The sequence below is a fragment of the Lytechinus variegatus genome, chromosome 2 (genome assembly GCF_018143015.1).
Source record: "Lytechinus variegatus isolate NC3 chromosome 2, Lvar_3.0, whole genome shotgun sequence".
In the NCBI taxonomy this organism is placed as follows: domain Eukaryota; kingdom Metazoa; phylum Echinodermata; class Echinoidea; order Temnopleuroida; family Toxopneustidae; genus Lytechinus; species Lytechinus variegatus.
Genome location: NC_054741.1, coordinates 68,098,931 through 68,123,273, shown reverse-complemented (window position 1 = coordinate 68,123,273; position 24,343 = coordinate 68,098,931). Strand labels below are relative to the sequence as shown.

At 33.9% G+C, this 24,343-nt stretch overlaps 2 protein-coding genes across 3 annotated transcripts in view; one reads left to right on the top strand and one right to left on the bottom strand.

The window, feature by feature from the left end:
- Positions 1-8,140, top strand: part of LOC121408766 (mitochondrial sodium/calcium exchanger protein-like) — a 49,046-nt gene extending 40,906 nt beyond the window's left edge. For both annotated transcript variants that reach the window (XM_041600397.1, XM_041600396.1), the window contains 5 exons: positions 3,087-3,164; positions 4,471-4,546; positions 5,653-5,733; positions 6,354-6,418; positions 7,436-8,140. In XM_041600397.1, coding sequence (XP_041456331.1) covers positions 3,087-3,164; positions 4,471-4,546; positions 5,653-5,733; positions 6,354-6,418; positions 7,436-7,621 — 486 coding nt within the window. In that variant the 3' untranslated portion in view covers positions 7,622-8,140. The remainder of the gene's footprint in view (positions 1-3,086; positions 3,165-4,470; positions 4,547-5,652; positions 5,734-6,353; positions 6,419-7,435) is intronic.
- A 5,362-nt stretch (positions 8,141-13,502) lies between these two features.
- Positions 13,503-22,891, bottom strand: LOC121408765 (uncharacterized protein CXorf65 homolog). The gene is made up of 5 exons (XM_041600395.1): positions 21,681-22,891; positions 18,722-18,811; positions 17,041-17,163; positions 16,443-16,520; positions 13,503-14,334 (listed from the first exon to the last, which is right to left on the bottom strand). The coding sequence occupies exons 1-5, from the start codon at positions 21,724-21,726 to the stop codon at positions 14,189-14,191; spliced, it is 483 nt and encodes a 160-aa protein (XP_041456329.1). The 5' UTR covers positions 21,727-22,891; the 3' UTR covers positions 13,503-14,188.
- Between the last annotated feature and the right edge of the window lie 1,452 nt (positions 22,892-24,343).

Below are 24,343 nucleotides of genomic sequence, written 5' to 3'. Positions count from 1 at the left end.
TCTAGATTCACATACTTAAGATTTCTATAGTTGATTATATTAGGAATATGAATAGATCTAAAGTTCAAAATCAAAAAGCACAAGTCATGGTCACTTAACCCGAGACTGATTACACCATGAGATTTAATATTCTCAATTGCATTTGTGAGCATGTGATCTATTAAGCTCCTAGTATTTTGAGTGACCCGAGTGTACAGATCACAATATATCTGTTGCATTGAATACAAATTATTTATTTCTTTGTAACGCTTCATAACATTTGACTTGAAACTTTTACTTGTATCAAAGATTGCATCACCCATCACAATGATATTTAAGTGAAAAGCATCTGCAAACGAAAGGACATGTTCATACTTATCTAAAAATATCAGCTTTACTGTCTGGTGGGTGATACCATGAAATGAACAGGAATGGAGTGGAGAACTTAGGTCGCACTTTAATTAATAAGAGTTCAAGCGGGTCAAGAACTTGTGAATTTACTAATTCATGCGATATTGAACATAAATAGCAACACCGCCCCCATTACGATTACGGTCTTTACGTATCAGTTCATAGTTCTGTATACGAAGTTCATTATCATGAATAGACTCGTCAAGAAGAGTTTCATTAAGTGCTAGGATGTCATTATCATGCAAGAAAACTCAAATTTCATCAATATTTCTGTATAGACTTCGAATATTAAGGTGTGCACATTTAAAACCATGATTATCAAAATCGGAAAACTTCATAGTCTGAACCGAGTTAGAAAGGCCCACATTTATTTGTCTTTTTTGAAGAGTCACAGCTTTTTTATGCTTGTGACTTGTATGTATATTTGATTGAAAATCTGCAAAAGGTAAGTATTGAAATATGCATTTTGTGCATTCCCAATTAGGGAATTCATGGTTTACATCATCATATAGCTCATTTTCAACTCCCGCGCATGACGAGTGCATCCAAACAAGACAATGTGTACATTGTAGTCCTCTTTGATTATTTTTAACTGGTTGTATAGTCATAACATTAATATGATAAACTGGATATATTCAGGGAAGATAGAATTCAAAGTATACTGAAACAAAAGGTATAACAGAAAATGCAATAAATAGGGAAATTTTAGCTACTTTTTAAAGAATATCTAATAGTAAATTACATTAGTAAACTAGCATAGGGTTTGAGACAAAGTATGGTAATCAACTCTTAACAAATCACTAAACAAAGTGGAAAAAGACGTAGAGGAACGGGGGTATGGAATGTCTTCAATTACTATAAGGTGTAAAAAGTCAAATTAAAATATTACGAGAGGTAGATCGCAGACCTACCGGGGAGATATCAAAATCATATAACGTATCGTTCACCTCAGTTTTCTTGCTTCAAGAGAGCTGATAACTTTTCTGATGGATTTTCCTTTTGTTGCTGGTAGAGCTACAAGAATACGTCCATCTTGTGACCACACTGCAGATATCTTTGGTGATGTTCGTGCTTCTTTCAATATCTTGTAGTTTGATGAGGTTAGGTCTTCCGCAATGGATATACCAGAGTTTTTCAGTCGACGCCTCACTGCCATCATGGATTGTCTCGCTCGGTACGTCGCAAATTTCACGATGATCGGGCGATGGTAGGCTTTTTTTCGTTTGGCTTCCGACGCGATCGTGGCCCATGATGTCGGTGTTGACGTCGACTGTGAAGGTGCTTGTTTTTGTCTATCCGGCGTAGACTGTGACGTTCCAATTGCTGGATCTCTCTTCTGGATCGGTCCGATGTGGTGGCTATGGTCGATGTCTTCAACGCGGAGGTCAATGCCGAGCTTTTCTTTGGCAAGTTGAAGCATGATCTCATCCGTATTTTCACCTTTGATTTCGGGTATACCAAATACTCTTACACAGTTTCTCCTCGAATACTGTTCAGCATCCTTAGCTTTAATTTGCAGTCAAGCTATCGATTCCGCTTGACTTTCAAGTCGTTTCACAAGGTTTGCAATTTGTGTATCTTTGTTTCCATTTTTGATCTCAAGTGCAGTGGTTTTGGATTCGTTTGCCTCCGCTAGTGTAGAAACTCTATTGAGTTCTTTCTTAAGTTCTTGAAGTTCTTCTCTGATTGCTTTTCTCACTGCTTTCTTTATCGTTTCCAAAAGCACCTTATTGTCGTTAGGATCAGTCTGGGCATTGTCGGGCCAGGAAAAGTTAGGTAAAGACTATGTGAGATACAGAGTGATACATGGATTATACACGTTGATTACATGATACCAACTGACCGTAATCTCTTATAACCCACATTTCTTGCTTAACACTCAGGGTTCCTAGCCTATCAAGGAAAATTGTTTTACTTTTTTCTAGTCAGGGAAAAATCAGGGAATTTTATCAGCCCAAAAGTCCAAGCACGGTAGTCAGTCAGATTCTGTTGTATTTTGTTGCATTTTAAAACAACATCCATTGAATGACTGGTTATGGTGGTACTAATTAGTTTTACATTGTTTTTAGACTGAAAATACATGTAATTCACTGCAACAACTTAGAAAACATGCAAAACTGGAAATGGGTTTAAATAATTATTAGGGAATTTTTAAACTTCATCAGGGAAAAATCAGGGAATTTTGTTCTCTTGAAAAGCTTGGAACCCTGACACTGTAAGGGTGTCATATTTGACATAAGACTGAGTTTAAGAGTCTTGTAGGCCATATGACAAAAAGTGAGATAGTGACTTCACCGTATGAGGTGATGTGAGAATGTACATGATTTCTAAATGTCACAACTCAATCGACTCTGTATGAAAGACAACACCTGTTACTGGGTTAACACACTATTCATATTCCTTTGAAAGCTGAAGTTTGAAATTCTTCAATACACCTGTAAGACAATATTAGAATTTGAGTTCAATGGCTGGCCATGGATTTTTTACATTGTTTCCAATTGTTGCATCATGTTTATCAAGACTTTAAAAGAAAGTACCCATGCTTGTGCATTTCAGCCAAGTATGGTCAGAGAAAGTAAAGATTATGATGGCTATTCTTGTGTCCCTTGTATATTTCTTAAAGATAGTACTTGTAAAAGATATGTATTTTAACATCACCCTTTTTTATTAATTTATTCATTTTTTGGGCTGTACAGGTATTTTCCTATATAGGTTTTGTTGTAGCTGTGTTATGGATCTATTCTACAGCAAATGAAATTGTCAACATTCTCCAGGTTGGTATAAAGTATTTACCTTGTATTCTTACATTTTTTCCCTTCATTTTAGAATCTCAAAATTTATACAAAATGTACACCAGAGATCTGTGCCTTAAATGAATTGTCAAATCAACCTCAGCAAAAACTTTATTTGAATAAATAGAGAAATATCAAACAATTGCTCTGCTGAAAAAAAATCATCAAAATTGGACACAAAATAAAAAAATACATGACATTTAAAAATTTTCTTATTTAAAAAACAAAAGAGACATGTGCAAAAACGGGAGTGAAATGCAATTGAGTTATCCGATGGTGTCACACACTTGCAGTTTATTTTGTATTTCATTGCATGAATTATGGGATATATCAATCTTAGCAGAGTAGACAATTAGAAGCTCTTCATTGAATCACAATATGTTGAAAAATTGCAAATTCAACATGTTCAGGGAGGAATTAAGCCTCAAGAGAAAGTCAGATGTCACAAAATATTCATATTAATTGTGACATCACAAGATGCGTGATTATCAAGTGCATATTTTTGCATACAATTCCGTGATAATCAGTTGACCTTGTGAGAGGGGCAAAATATTAATTTTGTCCAATATTTTTTGGTGAAACTTTCCAATTTAAAAACAAAAAAAATATGATGCAATGTCCATAAGCATACACATAATTGTTAACATTTGATATCTTAATATTTTTTTTTTAAAGAAGGTTGTTACTGACATGCAGAAATATATTGTTGCTCTAAAAAGTGATGCCAGGGACCCATTAAATAAGGTTTAGCCCTTGATCTTGAGGCTTATTTTACGCTTGATTACATTGACCATTATGTGCAATCAAGGGTGCAAATCAAAATCTTTAAAGTGATTGGTTAACATTTGTTTGACTTTAAAAAAATCTGAGCTAGAAGGTCACACTTGTCACCTGTGTCTGTGATATGTAACAAAAATGAAACCCAGAAATAATTGGGTTCGAAAATAATTATTTAGTGCTTCAAAAATTGAAATATGAAGTGACAGGAAACGCCATCTTAATTTCATCCCATACACTCATGTGTACTATTTAGGCGTCTATAAGACACTTCTTTACAAAATCTGGGTTTGCCTTGTAGTTTTAGCTTTTCATTCTCAATAATGGTTGTTTTCAGGGTTTATTGGTTCACATACATGCACTTGTACACAAGTTTCATCTTGGTTTGAGAATTTTTAAAACGGCTGCTCACAAAGTTAACCAATACCTTTAAGCTTTGTGTCATGGGTCCCTGATATAGGATTGGTTGAAATAAATGATGTGTGATTTATGTTTCTATCTTTTTAAACAGATGTTTGGTTTGGAATTCTACATCACTGATGCTATACTTGGTCTTACAGTTTTGGCTTGGGGAAACAGTATTGGAGGTATGTAAGAATTGTCTGGAGACTCCTTGCCAAGTACAAAAATTCATGCTTTCAGTGTCATTGCCTTAACATTATTTGTTTTATATTCCTGTAACTCCTATGCTGTCAGTATCATATTTTTGGTTCTTTCAAATTATCATCTGTTTGCACTCTTCGCCATCATAATATATACATGTATATAAGTATGGTGGTGAATGTTTTACTTGACTTCTAAGAAAGCATGAATGCTTGTTTTGAAGGAACCAGAGGACCTATGGCTTAAGGTCCTCTCCAGAGATGTTATATTCTTTGTGAAGAAGTTCATTTGATCGGTAGGGAATCATAGAAGGGAGACACAATGGCCTGTATTCTCGGATTTAACTTAAACTCAGGTTTAAAGTTGTGGTTTAAGTATGGATAGCCAATTGTTACATAATTCACTAACAGTATAGATATCATATTTCAGCTCATTTGGCTCTCAAATTGTCTAGGAAGTGTAAATAGATGATTGTCCTCACCATTGAAGAATCAGAAATCGCACAGTAAATATAAGAAACATACAACTTACTAAAAAGAATTCGACACTTTTGGCTTCCCATGATTATAGCACAGAGTTAGACCATGGTGTAAGTTAAACCTGACTTCAGAATATGGGCCCTTCAGTTTACAATCAATTTAGTTTTTACCCGATGGCTGTTTCATTAGAATTCCTCACACAAAGTACTTATAAGTTATGCATGGGCCAAACAGATTGTCTATCATGTATTTGCATTTTCTTGGACAGTAATAACTCTTGTGCCACAGCTTTATCTTGAATGGAACAAGACAATTGTCATCTCAAGAAAACTTCTGCAACTATTTAGATGAATAATACAAAAGTCACATACAACAACTAAAATTGATTGTTCAAAGAAATCAATGTTATCATGAAATTCAACATTAAGTCCATTCAGTAGCATATATTTTGTCAGTGTTAGTGGCAGCATTCCACTCTCATGGACATGTGTGTGTACATGCTGGATGTCCAGAGACTTATTCCATGATGTAGCCAAGAATTCTCCCCTCAATTCATGTATCGTATTGAGTTAATAAAATGTTGTTAATCTCTTGATTTTCTTGTCTTCCAGATCTTGTAGCCGATGTTGCAATGGCCAGGCAAGGCTTTCCAACCATGGGCATGTCAGCTTGTTTTGGAGGACCTATGTTCAGTATCCTTTACAAATTTGTATGTGATAGTACATAATTATGTGACTTGCCTCCTTGAAATAAATACAACATTTGGCTTTGTTTACCTTTAACTGGTCATCAAGTGAAGAATCATATTTTATTAAATGGTATACGTGTACAACTTCTTATGACTGGAAAAAGAAAACACCAGTAAGAAAATGATGCCGACTGGCAAGATTCCGGATGAAGGGTGTAAAAAGTGGACAAACAGTAGAACCATTGTCTTTTATTTAAATATAGTGTACTCCTAATTTTTTTTTTTAAATAGTGTTTCCATTTATGTACCTTTGACCCCCTACACATGGGACATACCTGAATGATTTGTCTCAGTTTTATTGCTCTTAAAATTTCATGGATTTAGTAGTTCATGAAGCAATGTGAATTTGGGGGGAAATGTGGGTCACATGTAAAGGTTGATTATTTTTGTGGAATTTAAATGAAAATTTGTCAAACTTATGTTGAAATATTTGATGCACTTAATCTGTTCTTATTCCCTATTGGTAATTGTTGCTTATATTTCAATGAATTCATATCCAGTGTTTTAACTCATTGTACTATATGATCTTTTTAGAATTAACTCCTTAACATTGGTACTTCCTAGACATGTTACTAGGTATTGGTATATCATGTACAATTGTTACTATCAGAGATGGGGGAACATTTGTGGTAAGTCATTGTCATTTCTGCTTTCATTTGGTCAAATGATTTTTTTAATGTTTATTATTTGTCTATATTCTGTTATTGTACATTATCGTGGTATCAAAAGTCAATTTACTTTTATCTGAAGTTAATTTGAAAATTTGTTTCTTTCTGTAAAATCTTCTTGGAGAAATTTCATGAAAACATTGACCAATTTGATAATCCATGGAAAAGGTAAATTGTTCAATTTGACGTGATACATGTGCCACCAATTTTAATTAGGAGAGGCCCAGATTTTTTATGGATTAATGACTTCTTCCTAAGACATGTAAGATAGCACATGCAATGAGATAGAATTTAAAAAATATAAGGAAATATGAAACTCATGACAAATTCCGAATGCAAGGATGAATAACGATTAATGAGTTTTGTAGTCACTTTCAAAGAGAATTTACAGTGATTACTGTTCAGTATTAAGTTAACTGTTTTTGACCGATCTTTCAGAGTTTGACGGAAAAGGATGAGGGCACAGTTATAGTGCACAGCCTGGGTGCAATGCATGTTAATTGTGCTCCTCTTATTCTGAGAACTGTTGCTTCAGGCCCCCTTACACCTAACCAAATTGCCTGAAATATGCCTTGTAATGGCTGGCGAAAGGCATATTATTTTTAATCGTTTTCAATGGTAATTGATAGTAAATCATATTTACCCTTCGTGTTTGGGTTTGTACACTTCTTAACTAACAGCTGTGATAATTGAAACTCGTGCGGAAATTTTGAACATGTTTGAAATGAACCATATTTATCCTTCGCTTAACGTTCGTTGATAAAATTTGACAACAGTTACTGATCGCATGATTTGACAGAAATTTTATTTGAATTTGCGTGCATTTAGTGCATTTTTCCCATTCGTCACCCTTCGTCCGCCTACAATCGGTCAGGTGTGAGGGGGTTTTTAAGCTTGGATGTCCATTTTGTTTTTTAGATTCACATATGCATGATAATTGACTCAACCGCAATTTGATTTTTTAAATTTTTCTTGCAGCTAAACACTACCCATGTTCAACTGGTTCTTGCCTTAGGTTTAGCAGTTAGTCTCCTCTCATCAATGTTCATTATGGTGGCTTCTGGATTCAGAGCTTCTCGGTTTTATGGTGTATACCTCTTTATCCTTTACATCGTATTCTTAGTTGTAGCTTTGTTGATAGAGGAGAATGTAATACCTTGGTGATCTCCACATGTCTGTAATGCCTTGACAATTATAGATATAAATTAGTATTAATAATGCACAGTTGCTTGCTATACACATTGGACAAAAGGAACAATGGGAAGAAAAGAGAATCACAATAGGCCTATTAGATCATTCTTCCTGCCTTGAGCAAATTTGAGTCCCAGTGCAGTAAAATAAGTATTTTTAAGCAACATTAATACAAGAAGTGCATTAATGCAAATAAGCACAGCCTCATAATTTAGCTCTTCTTTGTGCAGTGGAAGTCAACCACCTGTTATTTTGCATTATATGACAACTAGATAGATCAATGTGATTTGATTGGTTATTTGATATTGTTCATTCAGCCCATTTTGCAATGACATCATCAACCTTGCAATTTTGGATCCATACGATTTTGTCAATTGCACTCGTGCACCAAGACTGCAGCTCAAGCACCAGCAGTGCGCATGTTGTAATGACGTAACTATCAACAGACCAAACTCGCACTGCATGAGCATTTTTTGCATCGAAATTCACGAATTTCATCTGAAAAAAAAAACATTTTTTAGGTGTCATATAAACCAAATAATGAATGTTTTTCATTCGTGCAATGGACAAAATACTTCATTCGTTGCCGAGTTGAATGGATCATTTCATCTTTCACCTCATGACGTATTCTGTCCATTGCACTCATAAACATTCATTGTTTGTATACTTAAACATGTTTGGAACAATGGTGATGAGTATAGCATGGTCCTAAATACTGGTGGGTATTTCATAAAACTGCTTGTAAAGTTCTGGATGACTGGAACATGTTCCTAGGTGCTAAGTCAATTACGTAGGGATGTATCATTTAGCCCAAGAAGGGGTCACCGTTTGTGCATAAAGGCATTCCTAACTAACAAACCTAGGAAGTTATTTTTTTGTTAGTGGTAATCTTGCAATCTCAAGTACTCCAGGGAATCAAGGAATCATGTGATCTTTATAGACAGGTCCCTTTCCTATACTTTTCAATTTTAAAGGGAATGGTATAATGCCGTACATTGACAGAAGGCAACTAAAACTGATTTAATTGCAATATATTAAACATTTCCATTTTATATATCAAGATTTCATTAATTGGTCCCTAACTGATATGCATATTGTGACATGCATATATATCACATGTTTTTATATTCTATTTTCACTATAGTATAAATAGATATATGGATGTAAATGCATCATATAGATGCGGAAATCATGCTTTTATTGTAAAAAGCAGAGTATTTATTGTATCGCAAATAGTGATAGGATGGTGAGAATTTTGCAGAGAGGTGTTCTGTCTCAGCATTCTAGTTTATGTAAAGGAGTGTTTTGTCAAGATGTTTTTAGATTCAGAAGTCAACTCTCTAATATTTTGTTTCACAGTTCTTTGTTGTGGCATCATGCATTGCTGCAACATTACTGATTGTACCTGCAGAGCTAGCAATATGATTATTGTTAGTGCCATAGAAATGTGCAATAGACATATTACAGTGGTATCTTGACACATTATGACATGTGAATGAATCCAGGGGGGGTGTCTCAAAGATTTAAGTGTGACTTAGATTTGCACTTAAATGTCCAGTTATGTGCATTATAAAATGCATCACAGTATGCATGTTTGCATCTTAGCATGATTTATCAATTAAGCACCCCCCCCCCCCCCGAAGCTAATGATGTCATGATCCTTCATGAGTTGCAGTAAACGTCATTGCAAACTCCCTTTCAAATGAAATAACTTGAGAGTTGATTTTGAAAAGTGTTTATTAGGCAATTATCATGTTAATTATTAATTTTGTTTTGCATGTATTTTACGGCAACTCATGTAGGATTATGACTTAAGTCTTAATTCATTAATTGTAGCTATGCCTTACTTTGGGACAAATAAAAGTTTACATCACAGCATAGAATACCTACTGATTTTCCAAGCATTGACATATATACTACATAAATATGTCATAAAATTATTTGTGGGAAAGTACTCTTTCAGGCAATATGATAACAATTATGTGTACATTACGTATTTTTCCTAAATTTGGTGATACCTGAAGTGTAAAGTTTTTAATTACTCACAGGTTTTACAAAAGTCTTATGTAAATAGACCAAGTTGAACATTTTGCAGGATGATTCTTTAAACTGCATTGTGTAATACCTAGATAGAAAACACTTCTTAGCTTGTTTTGGACATTATATTTCAATAGATTATGACCTGTACATTTATGCAGTACTATAGTAATCTGACATTATGTCATCCTTCTTATTTGGACAGGTACTTTGAGAATTTTTCCACATATGAGGAATATATATAAACGTTATTTTCCTGCATAAAATGTTCAAAATAGTTATTTAGCAATTCATAGCTGTATGTGTTGTCCTGTATCTGAATTACCTCAAGAATGTACAATATATAATTACTATTTAAGTTCGACATGAACTATTTGCCTTTTAAAATGTTCACGATTGTCAGTACTTTTATACAGGATAATCATGTATTTTTTGTGATTAGGAATTTTATTATTATTATTATCTACTATAAAGTAATGGGAAAGTGTGATATTGTGTAATTACACTCAGTACTTAATAACATTGATTCAATTTAGCTGCAATCTTTGACATGTAAATATATCAAATATTGTAAAGGATTATATATGTTAGAAAGTTTGTACCAATTTATCAGTATTGGATATGAATACTTAACATTGAAGTATATGTGTGTGATGTGCAAAGAAAATGTAAGTTGTAGAGTGTATATAATCATATTTTTTAAGAAACATAGTTCAATGTTTTAAATGCAATTGATTCCATACAGTGTAGAGTGCTAATGGGAATAGGTGTGATAATTCACGTGCCTGCTTTTATAAGTAACATTTATACAGAACTATTTTCTTACAAAATTGTTTGTGTGTTTATTAAAGAAACATGTTATATATATATTAATTTAATATATACCAGGATGTGATCATGAATATCTGAATTGATCTACAGGGTATTGTCCTGGGACTCATGAAGGAAAGGTTAACAAATAACAAGTTGAATTGTACACTTGATCAGTGGGTCAATAAGTACACTGTAAAAAATGAAGTGCTAATTTAGCACTTACAGTGCTTGTATAGTGACTGCACTACGAGTGCTGATTTTCTAGTTCAAATTTAAACTAGAAAATCAGCACTCGTAGTGCAGTCACTATACAAGCACTGTAAGTGCTAAATTAGCACTTCATTTTTTACAGTGTACAATCAAGCACAAGTGTTTCCATTTTGAAGGAAATTTCCTGAATTCTGGGATATCTAGATTATCTCATGGTAACTTTTGGGAAATTTGAATATTCCAAGAAATTCTTGGAAATCGCAAAATTAAAATGTATGCAATGTTTGAATGTTACAAGTTCAATATTCATGATGATATTTATAGAAATATTTGCCTCTTTATTATATAAGTTAAACTGCTCTAAGAGACTTCTGGAAAGTGAATGCTATATACATGTAAGCAATTGAAAATATTTTCATATTACCACTTCCATGCAATGAGATGTTTAAATTATCATTATGAAAATGATATTTATCAAGTTGATCATATCATCATTATTATAAAGGGCAGTGTTATTTATTTTCTGTGTTGTCCTTTATTGAAGGAACAAAATGATTTCACTGGGTTGCTAAAACCTGTTTCTCAAATTGATAAAACTTTGGACAGCTAAAAAAAAATTATTTTAGAGTTATATCAGTGCCTAACTTCTTTTGCATAGAAAGAGGTCTCTTCAGGGATGAGGACACTGTTTCCAAATGTTTTGCGTTAAGCACTATTGCCATTATCCCTCAGAATTTTACATTTTGTGATACAATGTATTAACAGCGACAAATTATTGTATTGTGATTAAAGTGTTTGTCTAGAGGGGTCTTTCACAAAGATTGTAGTCTGACTAATACCATGGAAATAGAAGTATTATTTTAATTCTACTTCCATGCTTAAAGGGGAAGTTCACTCTGACTAAAAGTTTATTGTAAAAATAGCAGAAAAAATAATAAAAAATATTGCCGAAGGTTTGAGAAAAATTCATCAAATAATGAAAAAGTTATTAGAATTTCAATTATTTGATTTGTGACGTCATATGCGAGCAGAATTCCTACACAGCGAATGGAAAAAATCAATGAAATGCCATTATCTCAGAAAATTGAAAATGGTTTTCACTGTAACTTTTGTATATCAATAGACAAATCATTTCACACCCGATCATGAATAGAAAACAAAATTAAGTCATCAGGAACCATACAAAATTTGAAATTTATGCATTTTATATTACATAACACATGGGACAGCTGCTCGTTTATGACGTCACAAATCCAAACTTTGAACTCTAATAACTTTCTTACTCTTTAACGGATTTTCCTCAAACCTTCACCAATATTTTTTACTATTTTTCTGCTATTTTTACAACAAAGTTTTCTTCAGGGTGAACTTCCCCTTTAAAGTCATGCTTAAGTACCAACATGATATGTAACACGTAATCCCATTGATTAATACACAGTTAGAGCTCGTCCAATGAATGTGATCTGATAATGTGGTGATTAATTTTTTATCATACCCACCTGGGATTTTAAGTGTGATTATAAGTCACACTTAAATCATTGTGGGAACACCCCGGCATATTTGTGTGTGTTTGTCTGAATGTTTTTTTTTTCAAAAATGTTATTGTAAAAACGCACATCATCATCTTTGAAAATAAATTCTCACAGATGCAATATAAGTACATAATCATTGGTGTACATGAAGTATGTTGTTGTTATTAACTCAATAATTCAATATCAGTGGAATTTAGGCTATTGAAATATTACATTTCTTATACTTGAAATCTTGTTGTTGGGATTAATTGAAGATAATAAGCTTTAATATTGTAGTTTGGCAGCACTTTGGCCCATCAATTACCTGGAGCCTGTTACACAAACCTTAGAAATCATTGTAGAAGGATATCTTAATGATTGATTGCATGCATTGTTCACTATGTACAATCATTGCTGAAATCAAGCATATGATCAATCAGCAACCTTCGTGTTCCAGAACCAAATTGAAAATGATGATTTTCGCTGACCTCGCAACACTGTTCAAAAATTTTAATTGGGTCAGACGGGAATGTGCATCGCATGGTGTACTATTATGGGTAAAATATTTTGTGTTTTTTTTGGGGGGGGTTTATGTAAATTTTTGTCCTTTTATTTGGTGACATTGTTCCAGGCTTTTAAGAAGTTACTGTATATTTTATGCAAGAAAATAGGGCAGACTTTCTCTCTTGGCTGTACCATTTTTCCTCGGCTTTTCATGCACGCATGCTTCAGATGTTATTGCATCTAAAAAAAATGTATATATTATGCAACAGACTCCTGGGGCCCATTTCAATACTTAATTATTTGGATAACTTTGCCATGTACAGTAATAGCTTATAAACCTTGTTTCTGGTTGGCTGTTCAGTTGTGTTTCCATGGTATTTAGCATTAGTGGCATAGTTACCATTGATTGTAAGGTATCCAACATTACATGGGAATGAATGGAGAGTTAAAGTACAAGGTTGTAACTGTTGTAACGTATAGATTTGAAAAAAAAAATTTAAGATGAAGGAAAGGACAGTGGGATCGAGTGACAGCATGGGGCTATTCAAATCCTAATTTTCATTGCTTATTCTAATAAGGAATTCACCCAAATTGTGCAGCAGATCTCTCTACCCCCCCCCCCCCTCTGAAGAAATAATCAACATGATCAGCTCTTGGTTGATTCACTTGCTGGTTTACATAATGTTCTTACACAATCATGATGCTCTGAAAAAAATACCCTATGCCCATTAGTCAAAGTGGTCTCAAGAGGCAATGAAAAGTTAACAAAAAGGATACACTTAACATATTGTCCTACATTTATTTTCATATTCATTATGTACACAATGTGATCTATTCGTAGAAACTCATAATGTTGGGTAATTCAGTAACTTAAAAAAAACTAAAGTTCTACAGGCTCATATCAGAGCCATTGGTCCCATGGTCTCCAGATTGTTGAAGATTACTTTGGGGCTTAAATTCATTTTGCTCTACAAACACTGTATAATTATACTTTATGAATATTTACCATCTGGACAAATTTTAGCCTCTTGATAATTGAAATTTTGCCTATGGTAATATAAATCACATTTCTCACAACAAACTGCCTTTCCCATTATGCCTTCATTTCGTTTAAACATATTAATGTTCTAATTAGAATGTTGAGTGAGTGCTATAACTCACTGTTATTTTAAGTATGTGCCTAGAAGTAACATTAGTGGCATGTAGACCAAATTGTTCTGAGAGGAAATGGGAGTAGACCATATGAGATTTGGCTAATTAAGCATACATTAGACAGATGGAAAAAGACAAAGTTACAATATACTAATAAATAATATATGCGGAAACGCGAGCGCACGTCATCTTCCTTGTTTAAAGCAATGGGCATTATGAACAGGACTGCCCTCATGCTGGCGCCCATTTTACTCCACATCGATAAAAGTTCTTTCAATTGGTATAATGATCTTGTTGTTCTTCATCACCATCATCATCTCTTTCCCTTGCCAGATGCATTCCTGGGCGACTTGCCCAAGCTGAGGGTCGATTTGGTTTTGTTGAGTTTCTTGCGGACATTGGTCCAAGATTCCCGCCCCTTTGGCATAGAGGGTGGGCGAGATAAGTCTTTCAAACGACCTGTCGGAGAAAGGAAAACATGGACCAGTCTTGGAATTAAAGGGGAATCCAACCCAAATAAAAACTTGTTTTTATAAGAAAAAGAAAAATCAGACAAGTTGATAGGTGAAAGTTTGAACAATATTGGACAAACAACAAGAAAGTTATGAATTTTTAAAAGTTGTAAATATTGGTAATCACTATATTCATGGAGACTTCAAATTGGCCGCATATGGGATGTAATTGTGATGTAAGGCAAGGACTACTCTTTCATGTACTCCACTACATATTATGGCTAAAATGCCCGGGGGGCCACTTCCATTCACGAGTGGATACCATGCGCGACCATGGGGTCTCGAAAAGCACCCTAAACACGTAATTTCCATTTTCTGAAAATGCACCCCTTAACAAGTATTGGCGTGTGAAACCCTACCCTTAACAAGTATGGGAAACAAAACGATACTCTTGGCAAATATTCCCTGAAATGAACCCCTAAACAAGTACAGGAATGTTTTATTGTTACGGGTCCTTCGGTCGTCGCGGCTTTACCTTATTTGGTTTAGTACGACCCCACCTTCTACACCTCGCGCAAATCGGACTCTAAACACGAAGTTTTGGGGCAAAAAGGACATCCTTTATAAAACATTTTAATTTTGTTTTATCATCCCCGCATATTCGACCCTAAACACGTAATTTTCCTAGCGAAATAGATACCCTTTTTTCATTATTTTTGTGTTTTTGACACCCTTATCACGTTACGTACGTAACGTGCCCTATCGTGAAAAAGACATCCTTTTTACGTGTTTTTTTGGTCGCGCATGGTATCCACTCGCCAATGTAAGTGGCCCCCCCGGGCTAAAATGTCATTTTTCCCAAAAGTTTTATTTCAAATAATATTTTTCTTTCATGAGGACATTAAACAATATACTACCTGGGTTATATTTAGATTACTGCCCCAGGGGAGTGGGTACTTAGGAGAAAACCACAAATCCCTGATAATAAAGTACATGGCCTATGGGAAAGTTGTCCTTGCCCCTTGTCATAATTTACTTACCCAGTTGCCAATTTGGAATCTACATACTATTAGTGATCCCAATTTTTAAGCAGCTATAACTTTCTTATTGCTTGTCCGATTTCTTTCAAATTTTCACCATTCTGTTTCATTTATTTTTCTCCTTCCCCACACAACATTTTATGGCCAAGGCTGGATTCCCCTTTAAGTGTTATCTGATTCAAGCTCCTGAAAATTCTGTAAAATTAAATAAAATTTTGAAAACTAAGTAGGAAGTGATAAGTCAATTATTGTGCAACAAAGATGTATTCGTATTTTCGAATTTATTCCAAGGGCAATGAATTGGTAAATACATGCATATACAATGGCCTGTAAAAAAGTTTTTAGTATTCGTTCTCTCTTGTCCAAGTGATTGTTCACACACTCCTGAACTCAAGGGGTTTTTTTTATACAGCAGGGGTATGATATAACATTTTTTCTGTTAATTGTAACTTAGTTAGTAAACATAAAAAGCTTGACCCCATTGGTATTCTTTTTCATCGTACAAACCTTTTTAATTTACGAATTGAATTTCATTGATCAAAGATATACTTTAACTATTTATTGCAGGGAACCCATACTAACAAGCTTTGCTTTCCAGTGGGTTCCCTTTTTTCATTTCTGTTTATATTTTTGTGTTATGCTTTACATCGTAACTTTTGCTAAATTTTGGAATGAAAAAGAATAAATGCAATCAATATATTATATTTGACATCAATTAGGTCGTCGCACCGTTGAATAGACTATACATATACTGATATATATAAGTCTGGTAAAATAAGGAAACATATACATGTATTCTTAACTCTGATTTAAATCACAAGGGTCTTCGTCTGAGTTACTTTAGGTTATGCCGATACAAGATGATTGCTGTAATATTTTTCTGAAGTCTTTATTGCATTGCCAGACTGGTTTTGATAGTTTGTTCCAATATATTGAATCATATTTTGGCATAAGTTCAAAATAGGGTCGTGCTTTCTGAATGAGGATTTCCCTATCGCCAGCCTTCGGCTTAAAGTTAATTCTGTTTTGAGATTACTACTATTCTGCAAAGAGAAAATCAATAAAAATAACTTACTTTGCAACTCTGGACAGGTTTCTTCAGGGTTACTGATCAGGAGTGAGTATATCGTAGGCTCCCTTTCTGTAGCCCCTTCTGTGAAAAATAAAAAAATATGATGATTTGAATAAGAAAATTCATATAATGGAGTCCTATAATCACATGCGAAATTTCCATCACTGTAAGTGAAGATTATGGCAAAACAGCACTATATTACGGGATTAACTTTTGACCAATCGTAAAGCAGGATTCTTAGATGTGGAATCCTTCAGAATAATCGTCCTTTTTAAGTGATTCGAAAATATTATTTGAAATCGTGGGGTCAACTTGATGACATGATGATATCCATATGAATAATAATTACATGTTCCATTTCGATTAGGATTCTTATTTCAAATATGTTTGGAAAATAAGATTTTTGATCATAGAAGTTTTATTCAAAATTATGGAGTTCAACAGTATCGGTTGACTGCACGAGTAAGGTGGGACTTAACTGGAACCATCCCTTTATTTTTCTTCAACACCTGGTTAAATTTCAAATTTCTCTGAATCTTCCTCTTAATATCTCCTCACTTAATACTGTTCTTCTTAATATAATTATTTAGGGAAGACTTACTTTCTACTTTGATCAGCCAGTATGTCTCACGACCTTCCAAGAAACTATTTGCATAGGATTGAAGATTGTCTGCCGAGTGAAGGTTCTTCACATTACCGGATCCATCTGAGAGATCTAGAGTAGCTGTTTGAAAAATAACAAACCAATTCATAATTGTTAAAGACATTGCATTGAATTGCAGAATGAATGGAGCTTGATTTGCCAGAATAAAAAATAATACATATTACCAAAGAAAACAAATGCAAGGTATTAAACACCAAAAGAAAAGTGATTATGAATTGACCATAATTCATATCTTGTCTTTTGATGTACTCAGAATTTATTCGGAATGAAATCTTTAAAGTTTCAGAAGCGAAAGCCAGTGGCGATTGCTTAGAATTTGTATTGAAACAAAATTAGGTTTTCATTTTTAAAAAGATCATCAATTTTGCTCGCTCACAACTATTCAGGTATTTCCCCCGTACACCATTCCGCCCTTCAAGGTGTTATACTCATTCTCCCAATGGTACTGAATTTCTTTCTCGTTTCATTTTGAAATTTCGATTGTAAAAAAATGAGACACTTCATTATACCTCTGTGATTCAGAGGGAAAAGACTGACTTGAATGAAATTCTGAAAACCGACATTTGCTTCATGAAACAGTGCCTTCAGTCATGTCATTTTCAAAATCTTTTCTTTGTATATTTTATGGGAGTGGTGAACCTTGATTAAAAGTCAGTGGTGGATTTTATAAGTATGAAAAAGAATTTGAAGAATTTTGATAAATGCTCAGTTTGTCTTCACGAAAAGTACATAATACATACAGAATATACTGCACACTAATTCAAGCTACGATTCCAAGTATCCTTTCATCTAAAACGCGATGAGCCTTTTTTTATTTTTATTATCAATTTAAAACATGACGTGGGCTCCTGAGAAATTATTCAGCTAACACCTGCAGAGTTGTCTTTTATAGGAGGCAATATTAATTAAAAAATCTTTAGGTTCGGCCATGTCTACCCAAACCACATTGCTTGATTGATAATGTGAAGTGAAGTATGCGTTAATTATGAACGCCCGTCTGGAGGCGTCAATATGATGAAAGGAAAAGATATTCATTAAAATACTTCAAAGTGATTTTACATATCCCCTGCACAACTTGTAAAGAATGAATATATCTCTCTTGATAATTCACAGCTTGAAGAGGGGAATATTATGGGAAGCATAAACCAGATGTAAGGCATGTGAGGGATGCATCACTCCAATTCTCTCCTATTAAAATACGAACATCAACAGAACACAACATCATAATATTATGACAGTATGATAAAGACGATGAATTTGAAACAGTATCGCATAATTGTTGTTATACCGTCTATTGTTTCCCGTCACGCTCCCCAAAAAATAATTGATTAACTAATTAACTAATAAATACATAAGTAAATAAATGAATAAATAAATAAACAAATAAACAAATAGATAGATAGATAAATAAATAAATAAAATAAATTAAAGAAGTAAGATACAAAAATTATGAAAGAAAAGGGATAACGAATATGAAAAGAGAATAGATCGAAAAGGAATCGATCGTGAACTATTAGATTCATTCGTCAACTTACCCCTCCCCTTTCGTATTCAGTACCATTAGACCGCCCTTGACCATACCCAATTACAAGCTAATCACTAGCTTGTTTGCACTCACCTCCGTCGTCCGATGAGTGACACTGTTTACGTATACTCTCTAACAGATTCATACTGGTGCAATATGGATTGAATAATCTCTGCTGGTTATCTGAAACATAAAAAAAATAATAGAAATATCCTTTATGAACTTCTATCTCATAATGCTCTGCGATTTTTTGAGAAGTTTTCATCTCCCGGAGGCTGCTGTGCAAATTTCAAAATTTGACAGAATATATGGGATGCGCCCCCCCCCCCTTTACCGGCATCGCCCCCAATGGTTCTCTCTAATCAGACAGATGTATTATGAGTCCAATATTAGAGAGTGCTGAGAAGTACTGGACAAAGTTTGCGATCTTTAGAAAATTACCAACAATCATATACTTGTTCTGTGCAGAAACGATCGAGGAGCATTATTAATTAGATATTACCTATTATCATATTTATTGTCAACAACAGTACAATACGAATTTTCAAACTGTATTCATTATTTAAAATATAGATAGTTGGGTGTTGAAATTAAAAGAATGGAATTTGTAAGATTTAAAATTTAGATGGTTAGGGGCAGGTGCTTATACATCATGATTGATATGATATATCTTCAATTCACACACACAAACCGTTGTTTAGCATGTTTAGTGCAGAAAAGTATGCTGCCAGTGTATGATACCGTCTTTTTTAATTCTGAAAGTACCAAATAAAATGTTAATGATAACTTAATAATTTGCTAAATATTAACAGTTGTATCACTAAGTCTTAATACCTTTCAGAATTCAGACAGCGTTTTGTTTTTAATACCAATATTCCAATTCGTAATATGCGAGTAAATCGCACAAACACATATTCGATGTACTCTTTCAACTTTTTCTAAGTAACAGTATATGGTTTGTTCAAGTTCTTACGGCAGTCGTATTATAACAAGTTCACTGTTTGGTCATCTTCTGTCCTCTTACGTATTATTTAAGTACTTCGAGTGAGGGCTATCCTAACTCGTACAAACTAACATTCTTTCACAAGACACTGTCAATCACTCTTCCAATGTAAATAAAAATAGATAGTTTCACTGTAAAACAGTGGATACAAAATGGCACCTAAAATATAGACGAATAGAATACATGATTTCCCTTTACTGTATTGGTTCAGTGATTCTACTTATATTCATAAATGTGGATTATATTTGCAAGGCACTGCCAAAAAGTTGAGCATTTCTATTTTTATTGGTTTGGGAAACTTATTTATTAATTCATGGTCAATTTAAGTTTCAATGATTAGATAATTTAAGTTTAGTACACCTCTCCATATTATATGCTATATGCATTTAATAATTCCCCCTGAATCCGTCAAGGTGCAGCTTGCCTCTACCTTCGCAAAATATAGGCCTACATCATGGAAATGTATTTGAAACAGCATCGTATGTTGATTTCATAAACAGACAAGCAAAATCTTTGGAGGTAATATCAAATAATGTATAATGGAGAAAATATGAATTTCATGTACAAAACATATTGATAATTGTAAAATATAATAACATTTTAAGGAAACATTGCAAATAATGAGGATCGCCATCATTAACTTCACCTTTGTATTCTTAGAACTCTCTATACCGCGCATATTTCTCAATAATAATCGAATTTCTTTATTCCATTTCTCAAACAGATGAATCGGGATGTTGTAAGATGGGGAGTTATCAAACTTCATGCCAAATAGAATGTACGTATGACTGCATCCGATATCATCAATGATGTCATCAACCTTTGAAAGGTTGTCCAATATGAACGAAATCTACATACAGTGCTAGTTTATTTGAACAGAAGTAAATTCTTGCACGTAAATCTAACCACATGATCTCCGTACCAGGTCATAAGGCTATCATTATATATCTCAATTAAAGTAATAACGTATGCCAATATTTGCACACTAGATAATGGGTATGTGGCAACGGGTATATGTATAATGAACCACTGATGACATGACTGAGGAAATTCTTTAAGTGACAGTTAATGCTTTGAAGAAAAGATAAGGGATGGTTTTAATTCAATAGTGAAATATATTATCTATCACGTGTAAAAATCAATGTGAGAAATAGATTTCTTACACCTCTTATAATTTCAACCTATTGCACTATTATTTCTTATAAACCTTGCAGATTAGACAACGACAGAAGAGGGTTCACAACTACAGCCAGGTTAACCTGTGTATTACATCGATAATTTGAATTGTTATCAAGATAATGGAAAACGTTTTAACGACAGTTTTAAATCGATTTACCCGCTCTCACTTTGTTCAACAAACGAATGAATAAACGGAGAGAATAACACTAAAATTTCCATTTAAAAAATCTCTTGACTCGGGCTATTCCGTTTAAAAGAGGGTCTTAGTTTTTATTTCATTGTTTAGCTGTTATTAGTTTGGATTTGTTATTGCAGAATTATATGCCTTTACATCTTTTTTCCTTCGTATGTTCAACTTTTTTGTAGTAATGCTCTACATACGCCTGTTTATTATTAATGTTTGATTAGATTAGCTTCTCACTTTCAATCCTCTTTTTTTCACAATAAGTATTGCATTATACTTATATATCACGTTGTTTTATGATAATTATTTATTCTTACATTAATTGTTTATCATAATGATAGCTTGTATCATTTTTATGAAAGATCGAAAACACTCTGGCCCCTTTTGTATTGCATTTTAAAATCTCATTTTCCGAAGTTTAGAAATCAGTTATTTTAATTATTCACTACATTGTATTCAATGTTAACGGTTAAAGAGTTAATTAGGCAATGATTATATTTTAGATGTCATAAGAACATTGCAGGAGCTACTAACGACATGTTATTTAAGTCAATATTCAACTATAGACTCTGATAAAATAATGACTGATGACGGTGTTTTATCGTGTTTGGCTAGACAGTGTATCAAATTAATTAAAGCTATTACGTAATTCCAGTATTCGAGTATTTTAATTAAGATCCACTTACCTCCGTATTTTACCGTTATGAATACCATTGTCCTTTGGTGACACATTCAAATTATATCAAAGTTGACATACAATCACTGTAAAATGATTAAGAATTCGTGAAGAAGTGTAGGCCTACTAATGTTACTTTTCTCTGAAAGATCTCGACAATTCCTTGACGAGCAAGTCTTATCATCATCAACTTTATAAATCCTTGATATATTATTGCAAAAGGTACATAGTCAAAGTATCATTGTTTACAAACTGTTTAAGATTTCCACAAGTATATGATTGCGAATCAAGAGAGAGATCTCCAGATGTCATCTGCAAAAATCCGAGTAGCATAAATGAAGTAATTGTGAAATATACAGCCATGTATATTACACATAAATCTAGTGGTCATCAAACTTGAAGAGCTTCCTAGTGCGGATATATAGGCTACTGATAGGAGTTGAATGCGACACAATTTCTCCAAATGGGTTCCTTCTCAAATTCCAATCAATGAAATGTTTACCACCATTCGAATTATCATGATCAGACAACAATGATGCTGCCAATGTTTTATAATTATGGCAAGGTTGTGTTACTAGTGACTAACTATTCTTCCAAACCGCGCATTCTTTATTCCTCAAATATGTCATGGACCATATCGACCTGAGTTCTATACGAACCCTGCATGCAAAATCAAGAAAATACTTCTCGAGTTGTCAGCAAACGTTAGCTGTCATCACAGTCCTACAACGTTTTAATCACTGGTCCATCAGCTTTAGTAAAGATTTAGAAGCTCAAAATGATGGCTGATAAGCTTATATTTGATTCCCATCTATAGCCATGATAAGTTGTAAATTGACTCCAGTCTTGTTAATATATTCCAGGTGGAAGTCCGATTTCAGATATATGACTTCACAGAGTTACAATCGAACTCCTGTTGCTTGCAAATACGAGAATAGGATAATGTTAGCTCTAAACAAAGTTAGCTGACGAACTATAAATATCCATCCAACCTTTGACTTTGCCGTCCGTCCATTAGAGGGACTTCACACTAGCTTGAAGTAACGTTAGTTGTTTGATTTGTTTCTACATACATGAAACGACCCGATCCTTGAAGAGCCACTTACGTAAATGAAATAGAGCAAATAGATAGAAAAGCGTGGGATTTCCGACCGGCAGGGCAAAGAAAATCGATAGAAATCAAGCAATTGTGACCATTCACTTGTCAATGTAAAACATCATATACGTGACTGGATGGCTACAAATGTTGTCTCGACATTATTGGCTAATAAAGTCATCTGCGTTTCAAGACGCAGCACATTACTCAGGGGCGACTCCCAGATTTTTAGATTGGAAAAGGGGGTGGAGGGGTCGGTAAAGGGATTAAAATCTGAAGGAGCAAGTAGCTTTTGCAAGCGGGAGCGAAGAAAAAGTATGTAACAGAGACAGCTATATTACTATTATCTATTCGTAAATTTCTGTGTTATTGTCAAAATTGACTAGAAAGTAGTCAGACTGACTACTGTTGCAACCAACTGACCCTTTCGTCTTTAACGAGTGTGTTTTATATTTATTTTTATCATTCTTTTTTTTATAACAAATCCATATTTATGCGCATAGCATTTCCATTAATTTGAATGCAGGATAAAAGAGCACTATGCTGAGAAATGCCTTGCACACAGGCATAGGGGCGTAAGTGCCGTGTCCGGGGGTCGAACCCCTGTCATTCATGTGTCTCATCGGGCGCCTTATGGACCACTCGATCGGCCACGGCACCGCCACCATGGATCCTACTATGACGCCACGGAGAAGAGTGACCCCACCCCTCTCCCTCTTTCTCTCAATTTCCCCGCCTCCGTCAGTCCGTGAGAGTTTATAGAAACGATCCAGACCAATACTATTACTATGGCTACTTCGAACAAAGGTAATCTTTATAGCTGTCCGCCTCGATCTTTCTTTCATCTTTCGACAAGACATCACCTCGATCGATATGGTGAGAGAGGATGTCATATCGATCGAAATTCTATTGTTCTATTAAAACGGGAAAGAACACATACTAACCCACGTGGAATAACAACTAACTCTATCAATAAATGTATGAAAAGGGACATCGATTTTTAACTTACGTATCGATATTTGTTTTCATCTGTAATAATGTAGTATACATCACCATGCATTAATAAAAATACAAATTTTGATTTTTCGGGGGAGGGAGAGATTTCGGTTGGAATTCATAAAAAATGATAAAGCGTCTGTTTATTACCCTATTATGAGCGCTATTTACACTGAAGCTAATATTATAATTCATAATCTTCATTTGACAAAGAGTACTTGTATTGTTATTATCATCATCATCATCATAATCATCAGCGAGTTTTGACTCTTGTAAACCATACTTCCTTAATAAGAAATATGTCTCGAGTTGACGCAATGAAGAAAACACCGTTTTCAGCCCCTGTAAAATAAAGAAAATGCTTATTGCCCTCATAAATAACTCACAAATTTACAGCTGTTCACATTGATCCACTTGGTATCGTCAATCATCATAACTATTACAAGTAAACTATTTTCATCATAATTCTTATTGTTATCATCACAATTATTCCAATTGCTGTTATTATCATAGTTATTATTGTTTTGGTCTTTTTGAAATGAATTTATAATGTTATGATACATTTTGACATAATATTCAAC

Coding starts and splice junctions, on each gene's coding strand:
- LOC121408765 (XM_041600395.1), bottom strand. CDS start 21,726: ATGTGTCACCAAAGGACAATGGTATTCATAACGGTAAAATACGGAG. Junction 17,164..18,721: donor TCACTCATCGGACGACGGAG/GTGAGTGCAAAC, acceptor TTTTTCAAACAG/CTACTCTAGATCTCTCAGAT. Junction 14,335..16,442: donor AACCTGTCCAGAGTTGCAAA/GTAAGTTATTTT, acceptor TTTCTCCGACAG/GTCGTTTGAAAGACTTATCT.